Consider the following 18,000-nt stretch of genomic DNA (forward strand, 5'->3'; position numbering starts at 1 on the left):
TTGAGGGCTTTTAGGATAATAATAGTTGCTATTATAATAATAATGCTATTATATGATTTAGTATATTAACATAACTATGTTACATTATTATATAACTTAATAACAAGGAAAAATCCTCTGACTGAGCTGCTCCTGGGCACAGCAAATGGGGGAAATTTCCTCTGGCAGGCATGACAGCTTTGGGAGGAAGGGAAGGAAGTAGCTTAAAGGATAAAACACAATTAGTATTAACATATGAAAAATAATTAATGCCCCCAGGGAAACCCTCTTGTCTCCTGTGCTTGCTATTTTGTGACCACACATTGACTACTGCCAGGATGTTTATGCTTTGTGTTTCTCTGGTCAAGGTCATCCTTGATACTGTTTTCAGAGAGATTTCATCTGACACAAATGTTAGGTAGTCCCTAAAAGCTGAAACAGACTTTGACTACCTATTTAAGCACTTATATTGGTTAAAAAAAAAAAAAAAAACACCACGAACTAAGAAGTTAAAGGACAAACTAGAAAAACATACCTACAGTATATGGACAAACAGTGAGGGTCTTTAATATGTAAAGAGCCTATGCCAAATCAATATGAACAAATTAACATCCTCAGAGGAAGAAAGGACAATAGGAATATAAATGAGGAATATAAATGACTGATTTTAAAAACTGTAGAAAAAATGTTCAAAGTCATTAACAATCAATAAATGTAAGTTTTTTCAATTTCAATTGGTGTAAGTTTTCTGGAAGGCAGTTTGGCACAGAGTATCACAAAAACTTAAAAATGTGTATTCCCTTTTGCCAAATGATTCTACTTTTGGGAATTTACCTTAAGGAAATCATAGCTATATGCTTGTATGCTTATCTTCAAGAATGTTCATTAAAATGTTATTTATGATAAAAATTTAAAAGGCCCTGAGAACATCAGAGAAATGGTTGCATAAATTATAGACCATCCAGAAAAGGAAATACCGGACAGTTGTTACAAATTATGTTGAAGATGAATACTAAATTACAAAATATTTATAATATATCAAGTAAAAAAGAAAAAGTTTATAAAATAATATGTAGCATATGATCCCAGTTTGGTTACAAAGCTATAGGTATTTATGGGAAAAAGATTAAAAGGAAATATATCAAAATGGTAACATGGCTATATCAGGGGAATTTTTATTTCATTCTTTATGTGTACTTTGTTCCAGATGTTTTACAATGGACACGCATTGCTCTTCTAATCAGGAAAAATAATCGTAACTTAAATACAAGATGTACATGTTGGTAAGAAAGCCGCATAGTGTGGTTTGCCCTGAGGCTCTGTATACCCTAGGAATGGCCCTGCTGACTAAAATAACATGTTAGGGAGGAGAATTTTCAGGGTGTTGCAAAAACTGTTCCAGGCAGGGAGAGGCAGGGAAGCAAGGAGGGCAGCTGGAAGGTTACTGCCCTTTTCCAGGCATGAGGGCAAGTGTCTCATCCAGGACCAGATGTCAAGTCAGTCTCCTCTCCCAGCTTCCCGTTCTTGCCTGTCCTGGATCCAGTTCTGGGGAGAAGACTCCAGAAGATGAGGTCAGAGTTGCCCACTAGCCCCAAGCCCCTGTTGTTCTGTTCTAGCTTGGGTTAGGGTGGAAGGAAAAGGGCTACCTAGCAAGCAGTCTGCTCTTCAGAAGTATCCCCTCGCCCTGTAAAAAAGTTGGGGACACTCTTTTTACCCAAAGGTGACTACTCAACAAAAGCGTTTCCTGGCTTGACTGCACCGACTGGCTGTTGTCCTCCATCTGCTCTTCTGGTTGGGTTCTAAGCCCTCTTTGACCCCTTTCTTCCTCCACATGCCCTGGCTGGAGTGGCATCCCAGGCTAGAACAGTTTCCTCTTTCCATACAAGCAGAACTAATCTTTGGATTCTCCCTGGGGCAGATGTAGCCCCAGAAATGCCTGAGGCTGCCTTGCTGGAGTAGCCAGCGTGGCACAGCCCAAATATGTGAGCTCAGAAACCGAGGCATGTCCTCTGAACCACAGCATACCTGGGAGGCAGGTGTGCAAAGAGTAAGATTGTGCACCTTTAGTGCTCACTTGGATGTGCCTGGGCACCCATGAGCACATCACATTTCCTCTGTCTTTGGCTGGGGGAGTTTCCATATGCTCCTTATCTCCCTCTGACCCTCTCTGAGAAGACTGAATTGACACAGGGGGCTGGAAGAAGAGCTCTTTGTGTGCTGGGGATTCTTCGGGTAGGCTGGAGAGCCACCCTGGCTTCATGCCATAGGATGGCTTTGTTGGCCATACACTGTAGATTTATTCATGTTCCTTTTAAATCCTGGGATCCCAAAACATCTCAAGTCTCTTATTCATGTTTTTTTTTTCTTAAGAGTGATATTGAGACATAATTCACATACCATACAATTTACCTAAAGTATACAATTCAATGGTTTTTAGTCTATTTATAGAGTTACACAGTCATCACCGGAATCAATCATATCACCCCAAATCACATCTCTGTACCCATTAGCATTTCTTCCTATTCCTCCCAGCTTCTCCTACCCCAACCCTAGGCAACCCCTAATCTAGTTTCTGTCTCTATGGATTTGCCTATTCTGGACATTTCATATGAATGGAATCCTACAATTTTGTGCTCTTTCATGACTGGTTTCTTTCACTTAGCATAATGTTTTCAGGGTTTATCCATGTTGTATTGATAGCATGTATCGGTACTTCATTTGTTTTTGTGGCTGAGTAATATTCCATTGTGTGAATATACCACATTTTGCTTATTCAGTCATTGATGGGCATGGAGGTTGTTTTCACTTTTTGTATATTATAAAGAATGGGGACTTCCCTGGCAGGCCAGTGGTTAGGACTCCGCGCTTCCACTGCAGGGGGTGTGGGTTCAATCCCTGGTCGGGGAACTGAGATCCTGCATGCCACAAGGTGCAGCCAAAAAAACCCCAAAAAACACTGCTATAAACATTCATGTACACATGGGCATATATTTTCATCCCTCTTGGGTATATATATACCTAAGAGTGAAATTTCTGGGTCATATGGTAGCTCTGTGTTTAATTGAGGAACTGCCAGAGTGTTTTCCAAAGTGGCTGTGTACCATTTTACATTCCTACCAGTAGTGTAGGAGGGTTCTGATTCCTCTGTATCAGCACCAACATTTGTTATTATGTGTTGTGTTTTTTTTTTATTATTATAACCACCCTGGGGGGTATGAAGCGGTATCTCATTGTAGTTTTAATTTGCATTTCCCTATGATTAATGATATTGAGTATCTTTTCATACGGTTATTGGCCATTTGTATGTCTTCTCTGGAGAAATGTCTATTCAGAAATGTCTGTTTGCCCATTTTTTAAAATAAATTTATTTATTTTATTTTATTATTATCATTATTTTTTTGGCCACGTTGGGTCTTTATTGCTGCATGCAGGCTTTCTCTAGTTGCGGCAAGCGGGGGCTACTCTTCGTTACGGTGCACGGGCTTCTCATTGCGGTGGCTTCTCTTGTTGCGGAGCACGGGCTTCAGTAGCTGTAGCACGCAGGTTTCAGTAGTTGTGGCTTGTGGGCTTCAGTAGTTGTGGCTCGCGGGTTTCAGTAGTTGTGGCTCGCGGCCTCTAGAGCGCAGGCTCAGTAGTTGTGGCGCACGGGCTTAGTTGCTCCGCGGCATGTGGGATCTTCCTGGACCAGGGCTCCAACCCGTGTCCCCTGCATTGGCAGGTGGATTCTTAACCACTGTGCCACCAGGGAAGCCCTATTTGCCCATTTTAAAAATAGTTATATATGTTTTTTTTTTTTTTTTACTGAGTTGTAGGAGTTCTTTATATACTGCAGATACAGGTACCCTATCAGATAGATGATTTGTACAAATTTTCTCTCTTCTGTGCCTCTGTTTTCTTGATGGTGTCTTTGAAGCACATTTTAAATTTTGATGATGCCCCTTCTTCATTTTTAATTGTGGTCAAAACAGGCAGAAATGATGAGGGGCAGGTAGATAAACATGTTCAAACCGCCTCCGTTCAGCAACAGCAGATTAGCTTGCGGGCAGCCATCACATGGTCCATGTTTGATAAAACCCCAAAATGATTCCAGACAAAGGGGGAGGGGAACATATATTAGGTCCATATAAACACCTGAGTTCAGTGAAACAGGTTGGCAGATCCAGGGAGCCATTCTCAATGCCAGGGACCTTGTGGGTGTGGCTGGGAAGCCTTCATCATGCGGTACGAGCTCCCCTGAGGTTAGCAAGAGCAGCCAAGACTGCCGTTTGAGGAGGATGCACTTTGCCCCATGTCTGTTTGGATCCATGACCGAGTTGCCACATTATACCGTGTCTGGATTTGTATGGAATCACTGGGGGTTTCAGCTTTGCAGTCGTGTTGGATGGGCCCAGGACAAGCTGCTGTGAGATGGGAGGAGTGGCCTCACAGGGAAGACGGCCTGAGCCTTTCTTGCTGTTGCTCTTTCCCGGTGGAAAAGGGGAAAGCCCTCCTTGGACCTAGAAATTCAGACGCAGGACTTCCAGGCCAGCCCCCTCGTCCGCCCTGGGGGCTGTAGAATTGTGATTGGCACCTTCCAGAGACCTACTCTTCTCAGAACCGAAAGCAGCCTTTGCTGACATCTGGTCCTTTTGGGACACTGATATTTTTATTTATAAAATCATCTCATCCTCAAATAGATTCTTATTTCTAACAGGCTTGCTCCCTTTGAGGGTTGCCTCAGGCTCCCAGCTGTGCTTGCTGGCACCTCCTTGTGACCCTGCAAAGGTGGAAGGACCTGGCTTGTGCCGGAGAAGAGAGGAGGGATGCTTGCCAGCCAGGAAGTCTACCTGCTCTGTCCTCATGTGCAGAGTCTGAGTTCTGTATTACTCTCCTCCCCTTCCTTTATCAACCTCAGTCTGGGAAGAAAAAACTTTCAGTTAGCTGCGATTACCCCTGGACTGATGCCCCCGTGAATTACACAGGGTGGAGAGCAGATAAGAAATGGTGCCTGAGGATGCCGTGATTCTTCCCCTCCCCTGTCTGTTCTCTCAGCAGAAGTCTCCCTTGCTTCTTATCTTTCAGCTGCCCAACATGTTTGGTGACCTTCGGTCCACATTTATTGCCTTGATGATTGGATCCTATGCCTCCTCAGCAGTCACCTTCCCAGGAGTCAAGGTGAGCGTGTGAACTAGTGTCTGAGCAGAGGCCTCTTTTAAGACTCCTTCAGCGCTCCCAGAAGAGGGAAGTCATTGTGGGCGCTGGGGCCCCCCCTTCCCCCAAGCCCCATCTCGGGGGAGGATGCACCTGGGCACCATGGGGGTAAGAAAAGAAACCTGCTGTGCCGGGGTTGGGGGAGGGGGGTGGGGGGTTGGGAAATCCAAGCATATCACTGCAAGGTGTGACTGAAGGCTGTCTTTGCGTTTCAGGGCTGGGGACAGAAAGGGGGTGAGTGTTTGTCCCCAGTCCTGGGTCTAACTCTAGTCCCCCCACCCCCAGGTCTGTTGTTGTTGAGCTGTATTGCTCCCCATTGCCAGAGCGTAGCTCTCAGCCAAGTTGGTTCAGCTGTTTCCCTCCCAGGCAGGATTCTGAGCCCGTGGAAGTCACACAGGGTCAGGATGGAGCAAACACCTCACTGTTCATCAGTCCCAGTTCCTGCTCCAAATCCTGTTGCTCCTGAAAGGGCTTCAGAAGGGGCTTCTCCCTTCTGTGGCACCAGCACCAAATAAATCCCCTTTCCTGAGAGGTCCAAGGGGGAGAGGCCATAGGGCAAGAGGAGGAGGAGTCACAGGAGGCGTGGGCCAGGGGCTTCCCTGGGGGGCCAGTGGTGAAGACTCCACGCTTCCACTGCAGGGGGCACGGGTTTGATCCCTGGTCGGGGAACTAAGATCCTACATGCCACACAGTGTGGCCAAAAAACAAAACAAAAAGACATGGGCCGGCCACCTGGACATCGAGGTGCTTAGAGGGGCTGGGGCCAGACGTCTGGATTTTAGGGATCCTCGAGTTCCTGGAGTGCAGGGGAGCCTACAGGTTCCCCCTCCTCCTCTTCTCCGTGTCTAACTGCTGTCCCCTCCCTGGGTAGCTGGGCTGCTGTCTACTCTGGGGACTCTTGTGTTGGAAATCAATGGCAATGATGCCATTAACAGGCTTGCAGGCTTCTCACCTGTCAGGCCCTGTCCTGAGCCCTCTACTCGCTTGACCCCCACCTTGACACCATGAGGGTACATGCCAGTGTCCCACCCATGTCACAGAGGAGCAAAGCGAGACTTCCAGCTGTTCATTCCTTGAGTATTTTTTTGGCACCTACCGTGTGTATGCTTCAAGGTACTAGAGAAACCAGTGGACGAGGCTGGAGGTTCCTCTCAGGGAGCTGGCCTAATAACAGATGAGAAAATGAATCAAGAAGTCAGACGTCTCAGCCAGGGCTGTTCGCTGTGAGCCAGTGATGTGACAGTGCTCGATGGCCTGGGAGGGCCTCTCCCAGGAGGTGACATTTGGTCCCAGCTGAAAGCATGTGGTCCAGGGCGAGCTCAGATTATTGGAATGCAGGTGCCTGACGACCAAACACCCAGGCTGATGGGGCCGTGCCTCCCCTCGCAGCCGAGTGCAGGCAGAGCAGGACTGCTAGGTGCCCCTACCCACTGCCCGCTCCGGCTTCCTTCTGCTAACTCTGCCCTCTGCCCTGCCCTGACTCCAACTGCTACCCTGTTGTGCCTCTCAGGTCATCTACGACTTCGGCGCCTCCTTCATCGTCATGCTCGTGGTCTGGGCCGGCTGCTCCGGGCTGGTTTTCCTCAACTGCTTCTTTAACTGGCCCCTGGAGCCCTTCCCGGGCCCAGAGGACATGGACTACACGTAAGTGGACGTGCGGTCTGCTCCCACCCCTACGCAGGCCAGGGGCCCTGGCAGCGCGGCAGACACTCTCCTGTGGCCTCTAGGGTGAAGATCAAGTTTAGCTGGCTGGGCTTTGACCACAAGATCACCGGGAAGCAGTTCTACAAGCAGGTGACCACGGTCGGGCGCCGCCTCAGCGTGGGCAGCTCCATGCGGAGCGCCAAGGAGCAGGCGGCACTGCAAGAGGGCCACAAGCTGTGCCTGTCCACCGTCGACCTGGAAGTCAAGTGCCAGCCCGATGCCACAGGTACCCGCGTGGGGCCCCCACCTCCCGGGCCTGCCTGAGCTGTCAGCAGGAGCTTCTGAACCCACACCCGCACCCCAGCGGCCAGTCCAGATTTGGAAGCTGCAGCCCCCTCGGGGGGACCAGCGCCCGCTGAGGGCTTTGTGGGTACCATCTCCCTTAATCCGCATTTCATGCCCAAAGGGCCGGTGGCACCATCCAGCCTGCCTTACAGATGAAGGGTCAATGAGGGTGAGGGACTCACCCAGCTTGTTTCGTACGGCTGCGTGACCGAACTCCTGCGTCCAGCCGTCCGCCTCATCCAGCATGATTTGGTCGGCAAAGCAGGGCGCTCAGCCCCATGCTCCCAGCCCCTGGGTGGCGGGTGGGCCGTGGGCACGGCGGTACCGCCCGGTTCTCCCTGAGCACCCTCTTCTCCCCGCAGCGGCCCCCTCGTTCATGCAGAGCGTGTTCAGCCCCATCCTGCTGCTCAGCCTGGTCACCATGTGTGTTACTCAGCTGCGCCTCATCTTCTACATGGGCGCCATGAACAACATCCTCCAGTTCCTGGTCAGCGGCGACCAGGACGTAGGTAGGTGGCCTCCAGGCCCCAGGGCGCGGCCCATCAGCGGCGGTCACTCCTGCCCGCCTGAGGTTAAGCCCGCTGCCCGGCTGGCTGGAGGGTGTTGGGCTGGGCTGGACCAGCAGGGCCATGTGATGGCAGAATCCAAGGGCCTGATTGTGTGTCAGAACCATTTCATCACAGCCGGGCCCAACTGTCCTTTCATGTCCCCGTCAGGGTTTCCCGGTTTAGGAGGGAGGAGAGGACTAAAATAACTCCGTGTGTTTGGGGTGTGGGGGTGTGTTTTGTGGTTTTTTTTGGGGGGGGGATGTGTTTTTTGCTGCCTGAGGGGGACGGTTGACGTGTGTGTTTGTAAATGAAAACTGCACAGAACGCGGTACTCCACCTGAGAGCTTGTTGAAAGACTATCAGTCAAACCCAAGGCCAAGAATTCTCCGGGAAACCGCAGGGGTGCCGCGTGGAGAGGCTGGGGGCCGAGATGGGGGCTGGGCGACTGCGGCTGGAGACTGGGTCTCCTGGGCCTGCACCGGATGGATCTGTGCCCTGAACTGGGACGCAGAGCCAGGTGGAGCCTTCCTCGTGGGTAATCCAGTCCAGGCTTGTTACTTCTGGTAGACAGAACTGATAACCCACCTGCCACTTTTCCAAAAGAACACACAAGCTGATTAGAGGTTTTGATTCTACAAAGAAAGTCAGTACTTCCTCAGGGCCTGAGCTGAGTCAGCTTTAGTTATCCCTAAGCGGGACAAACACATCTGGTAAATCCTTTTTATTGGCTGTCTCATTGGTGTGCAACTTTTGGGTTGGTTTCCCCACCCCGCCACCCCGGGAAGATCTGCCAGGCAATGTAAGTTTTTAAAGAGGATGAGAAACCCGGCCTTAACAAAAGGGGAAGGTGACAAAGAGGCACAGATAATGCAGGTTCTACTCCAAAAATGGGTGTTCGGACGTGAAGCAATGTGGAAAAACCCTATCATGCGCCCTTGCAAAAATTTGTAGCAAACGCAAAGATAGGAAGAAAAATAACCTGTTTAGCTTGGTTTCGTCCAATGATATTCCCCTCTATTTCTACCACAGGAACGCTTTTATTATGTAACATTCATTAAAATCTGTGTGCCACGCTTTGGGGAGAGATGACCTATCGTGTCTATTTGCCCCCTATTGTAAACCCTGAGGCCCAAACCCTGAGGACTCTGACGGGTACAGAGAAGGGCCCTCACTGGCCCTTGGAAGGCAAATCTCCCTGCTGCTGAGTCACGGCCTTTTACTCTCTGAGAACTCTTGCTGCCCAAGAGGCATTTTTTCCGTCTGTTTCCCGCATTCAAAAAGTCAATTTCAAGAAGTAGAGGAAGTTGGGCCAGGACATTCGGTCTGCAGCTGACAGGGCATTGGTTTTCCCCAACCTGCTCCTGTGAGCAGTAAGCCTGACATCACACACACACACATACGCACACACACACATGCACACACACACGTCTGGCTATCAGGGTCAGGGGGCCAGTAGGTGGACGGGAGACCAGCACTGGCTCGTGAGATACTTGGGCTGGGTGTGGGGTGGATTCTTTGCCCTCGGAGGGGACAAGGGCAGTGAGGACCAGGTTCTGCCAGGTCTCCTGCACCCACGCCGCTTCCCCACCACGGTCCCCCGCGAACACCACAGGCCTGATTCACCAGCCCTCCTGTGACGAGGCACCAGCTGTACACGAGTGAGGCCCCAGCCGGCGGGAAACGCCCGCAGACACCCGCGCTGGGCACTCCTGAGGGTCGGGGCTTGGTGGGAACTGGCGTGTGAGCTGGGCCCAGAGCTAGCCTGCCCCCGTGCCCCATCCCCCCCCGTAACAACCTTTGACATTTCTGCTGCTGACCTCACTCCTCTCTGCTTTTTCACTTTTGCTTTCTTGATGCAGTGATGGCTACCGGTAAGCCAGTGGGGGCGGGGGGACGGGGGATTGTCAGGGAACACATGACATCGTCTCCTAGCCGGTCTCTGTTCAACTGAGAAACACCTCTCCTTGAACTCCAGACATCCCCCTCGGCCAGACCTGTGTTTGGGGGTGGGGCAGTCCACATTCAGCTTCTGTTTGTCTGAGAAATCCCATCGTAATTTTAAGGCTCTTTGAAGATTGAAGCCCTTACGTCAGAGCCCTTGTGAGTGGTGCCTTCCTGGTATATTTCTAGAGGCAGAAAACTGACGGCCGGTCACACACAAAACCTCAGTCCCAGGCATTGGTAATTTTGTGGTTCCCAAAGTCAGAGAGACTTCCTGGAGCTTCTGGGGGAAGTCACTGTGACATACTGGATTTCATGAGCTGTTTCTTGGAAATAGGCGAGGACTTTGGAGAAAAGAAAAGGGTGGCCTGCCCCTCGCTCCGGCTTTGATTTCAGAGGTTAAGGTCTCCGGGCTCCCCTCATGACCCACAGTGACAAGGGGGCGGTTCTGGAGAAGATCCCAGAAGGGCTTGTGGGGTCACAGAGCCTGCCCAGCGCCCACCCCAGGCTCTGCCGGCAGCCACCGTGACCCGGCCCGTCTTTATCCCCAGTGGGTCTCTACACCTCCATCTTCGGTGTGCTCCAGCTGCTCTGCCTGCTCACGGCCCCCGTCATTGGCTACATCATGGACTGGAGGCTGAAGGAGTGTGAAGATGCCCCTGAGGAGCCTGAGGAGAAAGACGCCAACCAGTGCGTAGGCGGAGCTCATGGCCCGGGCCCCGGCCCCCAGAGGGAGAAGCCCACCGGTCAGGTGTTAGGCAGCATCCGGGTGGGTGGGTTAGGTTTTAAAGTTAGCAGGAGAGGCGAGAGGGGTCTGTGCTCAAAGCTGCTCTTGGCCTCGCTCAGCTCAGCACACATTTTGGTCTGTTGCTTCTGTAAGGAAAGTCTTTTGTATGCAAAACTTGGGGAAACACGGAGCTCGAAGAGAGAAGGAGAGAAACCAGAGGAAGGTCTATGCAGACAGCTATCCAACATCCTGCTTTTAGGGCTGCACTCCGATCCTTAGCACAAGTAGTACACCCGCAGACATCCTCAGAGTGGTCCTGTTTGCCTGCAAGGTCTGCTCCGCTGGGTGTGAGTAGTAAATGGCTATAACCTTAATACATGTTAATAGATCTGTTCATGACTGAGAATTAAGCAAGGGACCGGAGCCCTACTTTACAGAAGGGTTGGGCTCTAAGATCAGAGGATGAGTTAAATGCCGTCTTCTCTGACTCCCCCTTAGTACAGTAAGCTCCTCTTTACTGTATCAGGCCCTGTGCCAAGCCCTTAATGCACAACATCTCAGGTAAGCCTCCCAACACCTCGATGAGTTAGACCCATTTTGCAGATGAGGGGACTGAAGCTAGGCGTCTGAGTGGCTTGCCTGAGGTCACATAGGGAGAAAGTGGTGGGTCTGGGCCTCCCTGCACATCTCTGAGCCCTTGGATGTCATACAGTTGTCCGTGGGGTACCTTTGTGGGTGTTGAGGCTGGAATCAGTAATAGTGAATTCACAGGGAAATAATTACAGAGAATGCTCTGTTATGTAGGTCAGGTCCTACAGCCAGAAGGCTGTTGGTGCCCATTCCAGTTCCATCTGCCGCATACTCGTTTCTCCTTCACCCCTTCCTGCCGCCCAAGGAGAAATCCACTCGGTCCCTTTTTTGGCTTATTATCTGGCTTAGTGTCAGCTCCCTGCAGGATTCAGGTGAAGTTGGAGCCAGTAGTGAAGGAGACTTTTCCACGTCCTGACCTGGGTGCAGTCTCCTCCTCCCTCCCCATCATCGGACCTCAGTCTTCACTGAAGCAGCGCAGGGTGTTGACGCCCACCTCCTCGTGTCTTCTGGCGTCCGACCTCTCCACTGAGGTTCACACTCCGCGCTCAGTCCAGGGGATGCAGTGGGGAGTGTCCCTCGTGCTGGTCTAGCCCCCACAGTCCCTAGCACATGCTTGCGGGTGGTCTCTGAGTCTTGCACTGTCCACAAGCTGTAACTCCCGGGACCTGACTTCCTGGGAGAGCCTATCCTCCAGGGAGCCCCCAGCTCCGGTGTGTGCTCTGCGTTTCCACAGAGGTGAGAAGAAGAAGAAGCGGGACCGGCAGATCCAGAAGATCACCAACGCCATGCGGGCCTTTGCCTTCACAAACCTGCTGCTCGTGGGCTTTGGGGTGACTTGCCTCATTCCCAACCTGCCTCTACAGGTGGGTACGGGGAGAGGGACAAGCCAGGTGGGGTATGGGGTGATGACACTGAAAGGTGCATGATGTCTCATGGAGGAGAGAACAGTGCTCTCTCAGCAGAGAACAGTGACTTTGCATTTGTTTAGTTCAACCAACCAATCTATCAACCAGCCCGCTGTGATTTACCAAAGGGCCCCCTACCTGCCAGGCTCTGTACGTGCATGATGCTGGGAGCAAGCTGTAAATGAAACTCAGATTGCCTTTCACAGAAGACTTCTCTATGAAATTCTTCTTGGTCTTTAGGCATCTTGCATACCATGAATACCATCATCTTACCATTTCTGGAACCATATGGTGTAGTTGTGTGGCTGCTTCTTTTGCATGTACTCAAACAGCTGAAGTCTGATGTCCAAAGAATTCTGGCTAGTCTGTGGTGTTGGTGGGAACGCCTGCTCCTCCAGTACAAGGGAGCCGCAGGAAAAAGACCGATGATCCCTTGGCATCTGGGTTCAAAAGTTTAATTCCTTCTCACAAGATTTCCAGTGCCTTTGGAACCTGACTTTTGGCAGAGAGTTTGAGAAAGGTAGATTTTATTACCAGCCTGGCTCCACCCTTAGGTCCACAGAAGTGTTGTAGTTCTAATCCCCAGATTTATGAACTTGGAAGGGACAAAAGTGATGGCGTTGCTTCCAGATGGGTGTGACCCAAGTCCAGATGGTATCTTGGACCAGGTCCAGGAGGAAAGCAAGAGTCCCTTTCTACAAGTGGCCGCACGTAGAAGTTCATTGAACACCCAGGTGTGCACCACCCACAGGTGCTACCATGTGTTTGTGCCGACACCGTGTGCAGCCAGAGTAAACCACCAGAGGCCCTACCAGTTCCAGATGGGAGTATTGCTGCATCCCTGGTGCCCTCCCGGCCTCCTGGTGGTGGCCCTCTCTGCAAGACCAGCAGACCCTTGCCCTGACCACCCTTGTCCAGTTGCGGGGCAGTGCTCAGTGGGGACAGTCATCTGCTTTGTGTTTTATCCAGTTCTTATTGAAAGACAAGTTGTGGAAAGGCAGCAAGGCATTTGGAGTGGAAAGCAGAGCCTGCAGAGGGATGGGTGCACGTTCAGGCACAGACCTCTCGCAGCACCGCAGAGGGCAGCCCTCGCCACCTCCGCTGCCCATATTCCCGGAAACGGTCTTGGCTGCCGAGCCCGATGGCAGAGCTGTATGCAAAGAGCAAACAAAGGGTCCTGGAAGCAAAGGAGACAGCTCGTGGCTCTCAGGAATCGTTAACAAGTGCTTGCTAAGCTTGCCAAGCTTGCCAGCAGTGACCTTTCCTCAGGAAAGCAGAGCTAGAAGGGAGAGGGACAGCCATCTACCAGTAGGGCCTGGGTGACCAGGCAGGGAGACCTGGGCCCAGTCCTCAGGTCCGCAAAGGCAGGAGTTGTGATTAGTGACCTCCTGCTTAGTGCTATGTCCATACGTACACTTAAGAGCAGACTCCAGATGGGGGCGGGATGGGGGAGCCCTGGGTTTTAGTGTTTGCCAGTTTCCGCGGTGCAAGTGCTCTCGTCGTGGCTGATAGCAACCAATACGGTGTCACCAACTGTGGAGTTGGAAAGAGACACAGTAACACACCATCATACAATATTGACAGTAGACTAAAAAACCTTAAGAGCGGGAATTCCCTGGTGGTCCAGTGGTTAGGACTCCATGCTTTCACTGCTGAGGGTGCAAGTTCAATCCCTGGTTGGGGGACTAAGATCCTGCAAGCTGTGTGGTGCAGCCAAAAATAAAAAAATTAAAAAGTTTTTGAAAAAAAAAAAAAAACACCTTAAGAGCGCGGCTAATGGTAAAACAGAATAAAATAATTAGGATGTGCTGGGTTTTGAGTATTCATTAACTTTGTTTTCAACGTACAGTTGACCCCTGAACAACACAAGTTTGAATTGCACGGGTCCACTCATACTCAGACGGTTTTCAATGGTAAATACTAAGTACCACGTGATCCGTGGGTGGTTGAATCTGAGGATACAGAACTGCGGATACAGAGGGCCGACTCTAAGTTATATGTGGATTGTTGGCTGCGTGGAGGGTCGGCACCCCTAGCCCCCCATGTTGTTTAAGGGTCAACTGTAATTTGTTGAATTGTACGTTTATTACAGTTGAACTGTTAGTAGTGACTGTGTTTAACTTAAAATCGGCTCAAAATTCTTGGAAGTTCAGGAGTTGGCCCTGGAAAGCTGGCACAAGCTGACTCCAGGGCGCCAGTGCTCCCACCGCTCAGGACACCAGGAGCTCTGGGGCAAGGGGACAAGGTGAGGCTCTCCATGTCTCTTGCTCAACGCTCTGCTCTCCCTCCCTCAGATCCTCTCCTTCATCCTGCACACGATTGTGCGAGGATTCATCCACTCTGCCGTCGGGGGCCTGTATGCTGCTGTGTAAGTCCTGGGAGCTGTGGGCGGCCTGGTGGCCAAGGGTAAGGGAATGACCTGAGGGAGGTTCCTGGTGGGACTGAGGGCCTGAAGGGGGCCATCTTGCCCACTTGGGGTTCATCCTCTTGCCTTAGGTACCAGGGCTTCTGTTGGGTGTGTTGGGGGAGGGCCATACCTGGCAGGAGCAGGTCAGTGGGCAGACAGTTGGGTGCCCACAAGCCTTGGCATTTAACACGAAGTCAGTTCCCCCAGCCAAGGTGCCGCTCGTTATTGCCTCGGGGACTGCTGCTCAGCCGGGTTCTGAGGCTGCCTCTGGCTGCTCATGGGAAGGGCAGGGGGCGGGTTCTAGCTGCCCACAGCTCAATGGTGACCTTCAAGTGGGCTTCAGCAGCAGCAGTGACATGAATAACTGAGCCCAGTATGTGCCTGACAGATCCCACCCAGCGCCTCAAAGGGCTGGTTCTGTCCACAGCCTTCTCAGGCCTTGGCTAAAATGAAACCTGCCTCCTTTCCCAAGAGGCCACACATGCCTAAGGAACCATAGTTGTTCCTTCTCCTTGGGCCGGGCTTTGGCTAAACACTGGAACCCAAACACCATCCACTGTCTCCCTCTGACCAAAGACTAGCCTGTTCCTCCAGCCGTTCCTTGCTGGGAGTCCTTTCTCACCTCTGGGGCCACGATGCCTGACGTGGCCCCAGAGTTCTGGCAAAATCTGGCTAAGATTTTGCCAGAACTCTCTCCCCCTCTCAACAGTATCCCATGGGGGTCATTCCAGGTCTGCCTGTTCCACCCCCACCTACCCCCCAGGCCTGGAGGAAGTTGTGGCTGCCCTGGCCGAGTCTGAGGGACTCATCCGAGGGCTGTGATGCTATGTTTCCGTGATTACACAACGCTTCTCTGGAAGAGGGTGCAGCCAAGCCAGGCCCAGCCTCCAGCCTGCACCCTGGGCCTGGTTCACAAGCTGCAGACTCCTGCTGGCACCACATTTTCCACTCAGCTTGGCCAGACACCCATGGGCCCCGGGGCCTCATGCTGGTCCAAAAGACAAATTCGCTTTGCAGAACTGCTCAGCAGAAAGCAATCCAAGGATGGACACCCCACCATTCTCTGAGGCTATTCCCACCTCTTCTCTGCCACCGGAGGTGCAGCCTGGGGGCACCAGCACCTGGGGCCAGGCTGAGAACGAGCATGTGGGAAGCCAGAGCATGGCCCCCGTGGTGACAGGTTCTCTACTGCCCTGGCAGGTACCCCTCCACGCAGTTTGGCAGCCTCACGGGCCTGCAGTCCCTGGTCAGTGCACTCTTCGCTCTCCTGCAGCAGCCCCTGTTTCTGGCTATGATGGGTCCCCTGCAGGGAGACCCTCTGTGGGTAAGAAGGATTGCGGGGCAGAGGGTTATGGGCATCCGCCCCACTCTGCTGATTGGGAGCTGGGAGGCATCACTCGGGGGCTTCTAGAACCCCGGGACAGGCAGTTTGGAACTTTGGTTAGGATCAATTCAGGGACCCCTTGTGAATGGGCAGGAGGGACAGGAGGAGAAGAGTGTCCCTTCTGGACCTGATTGTGGGGTAAATCGAACCAAGTTGCTGTCCCTGCTCCTCCTGCCAAAGGCTCAGATTCTTAACCAGGTGCTATGAGCTTGTCCCAATCCCGGCCCCGCCCCTAGAGATTCAGATCAGTACAGTACAGTGGCCCGGCCCGTGGACAGCTGGGGAATTCTGTTGCTGGAATGTGGAACAACGGGCCCTCGACCTCTTGAAACTCCTTGTTTGTTTTTCCTCTCCTCTCCTGTGACCTTCTCCCCATTCCCAAACCTGAGAACGAGGAAGGGGCTGGAGCTGGACTCTGCAAAGACCACAGCCCCTGCCTGCTCCCTCCCTCCCCCTCCCCGCCCTTGACGGCGACTCTCATGCCTGCCTCCCCAGGTGAATGTGGGGCTGCTTGTCCTGAGCATGCTGGGCTTCTGCCTTCCCCTCTACCTCATCTGCTACCGGCGCCAGCTGGAGAGGCAGCTGCAGCAGAAGAGGGAGGATGAGAAGCTTTTCCTCAAGCTCAACGGCTCGTCCAACCGGGAGGCTTTTGTGTAGTACCCACCACCTCGGAACTGTGGCGTCCCGCCCTTGCTTCAGTGACTCAACGGTGTCCTCCCCACCCCAGAGGACCTCCACGCACCCCTAGGATCCTGTCCTTCACCATGTTGGAGTCCTCGCTCCCTCCCAGGGCCCTGGTCCTGCCTCGGAGCTCTGCGGTGGAAGGATGGGAGAGGGCCCGGTCAGGCGCTTCTCCTGCTGGAAGCAGAGGCGCTCTGGACTGCGCTCAGCCACCCTCGAGGGGCCCTGGAGCCTCGGGGCTCCGTGGTGCCTGCAGGAGCAGCCAGGAGGACCCCGGGCGGGCAGGCCCTCTCCGCCCAGTGTGTCGAGATTCCGCCTCTTGCCAAAGCAGAGGAGTCTGCCGTCTACTGCCCACCACCTGCCCCTCGGCTGCATGTCCACCAACCACGCCTGCTGAGGACAAAGGCTTGCACTGTCTGTACCCGCCTCGCCTGGCCCCTCACCTCCTCCCCCGGCCAGTCTGAGCTGCCTGAGGAAGGAAGGACCCGCTTCCTGTTGTCGGTGCTATAACTCCTTTGTGATTCCAGCCCCCTGTGGCCTGTCCTCCTGTTCGAGGCCTGTGGAGAAGGCCCCCTGGCTGAAAGCCTGGGGAGGGGATGGAGGGCTGGATGGTCACATGTGGCCCAGGAGCTGTGGTCAAGACCGAGCAGCAGTCCCTTCCCTCCTCCCGGAGGGCCTGAGCCAGGGACACGTTTCCACTGCCACCCTCTGTCCAGTCTGTGACCTGAAGGGAATTAAAGGGGCACCACACACACAAACACACGCGTGTGTACGCGCGCGCACACACACACACACACACACACACACACACACACACACACAGCTGTTTTCGTGGGGGTGGAAGTCAAGATGTGGCTGACAGACGTGGAGGTCCAGGCCCGGGTGGGAAGGTGGATTTGTGAGAGACCTAGGGGTGTGTGTGCATGTGGGTTGTGTGCACGTGTCCTGTGCATGAGAGATGTGTGTGGGATGGTGGTGGGATGTGGGCGCTGGGGGTCTACCCTCATCCTCCCAGAGCTACCCCGAGTCCGACAGGCCCGCAGCAAGCCCAGCGCCCAGGAGCCAGCCCCGCTCAGGTTTGGGAGCTTGTCCCAGGCTGCAGGGCCACAGCGCCCCCTGCTGGCAGACTTTCCAAGGGCCCTGGAGCTGTTTATGTGGGCGAGGCCCCCTTTGCCAGGCGGGCCTGGCTTACCAACCCACCCACCTTGACTGCCCTCAGAAATGTGTCTGAGGCTTCCTGGGAGCTCTGAGAGGGGTGGGTTTATATTTAGGTGAATTGTTTTGGTGGTGGTTTTTTTTTTTTCTTTTAAGTTTTATCAGACTCCTTTTTATAAAGCAATAAATCCATTTTCCTCCTGGTAAGGGATGCCCCTTCTAGCACATCAGTTAATGACGACATGTGCCTGTTTTGAGCTTGAGAAGAAAAGGCAAGAGAAGATCTTCTGCCCCAGTCGTACCCAGCGGCTCACCGTCTCTCTGGGTGTGATCGCTGTCTCGGGAGGGGCAGTGGGCCAGGAAAAGACCTTCCTCCCCCGCTCCACCCCCAAACAAATGGGGCTTGTGCAGACACCTTAGAAGTGTGGCCATCCCCTCCTCTGCTGCTTATCCCAGCCAGACAGGCTAATCCTGACCCCCTTTCATCCCTGCTCAGACTTCCT

At 52.7% G+C, this 18,000-nt stretch overlaps 1 protein-coding gene across 7 annotated transcripts in view; it reads left to right on the forward strand.

Moving 5' to 3' along the window:
• Positions 1-17,787, forward strand: part of SLC43A2 (solute carrier family 43 member 2) — a 38,875-nt gene extending 21,088 nt beyond the window's left edge. For all 7 annotated transcript variants that reach the window (XM_060080885.1, XM_060080886.1, XM_060080887.1 and 4 more), the window contains 9 exons: positions 5,041-5,133; positions 6,680-6,813; positions 6,897-7,099; positions 7,521-7,667; positions 10,199-10,337; positions 11,699-11,828; positions 14,165-14,238; positions 15,478-15,601; positions 16,157-17,787. In XM_060080885.1, the coding sequence (XP_059936868.1) occupies positions 5,041-5,133; positions 6,680-6,813; positions 6,897-7,099; positions 7,521-7,667; positions 10,199-10,337; positions 11,699-11,828; positions 14,165-14,238; positions 15,478-15,601; positions 16,157-16,318 (1,206 nt within the window). In that variant the 3' untranslated portion in view covers positions 16,319-17,787. The remainder of the gene's footprint in view (positions 1-5,040; positions 5,134-6,679; positions 6,814-6,896; positions 7,100-7,520; positions 7,668-10,198; positions 10,338-11,698; positions 11,829-14,164; positions 14,239-15,477; positions 15,602-16,156) is intronic.
• Positions 17,788-18,000: the final 213 nt, after the last annotated feature.

The sequence above is a fragment of the Mesoplodon densirostris genome, chromosome 18, assembly GCF_025265405.1.
Source record: "Mesoplodon densirostris isolate mMesDen1 chromosome 18, mMesDen1 primary haplotype, whole genome shotgun sequence".
In the NCBI taxonomy this organism is placed as follows: Eukaryota; Metazoa; Chordata; class Mammalia; order Artiodactyla; family Ziphiidae; genus Mesoplodon; species Mesoplodon densirostris.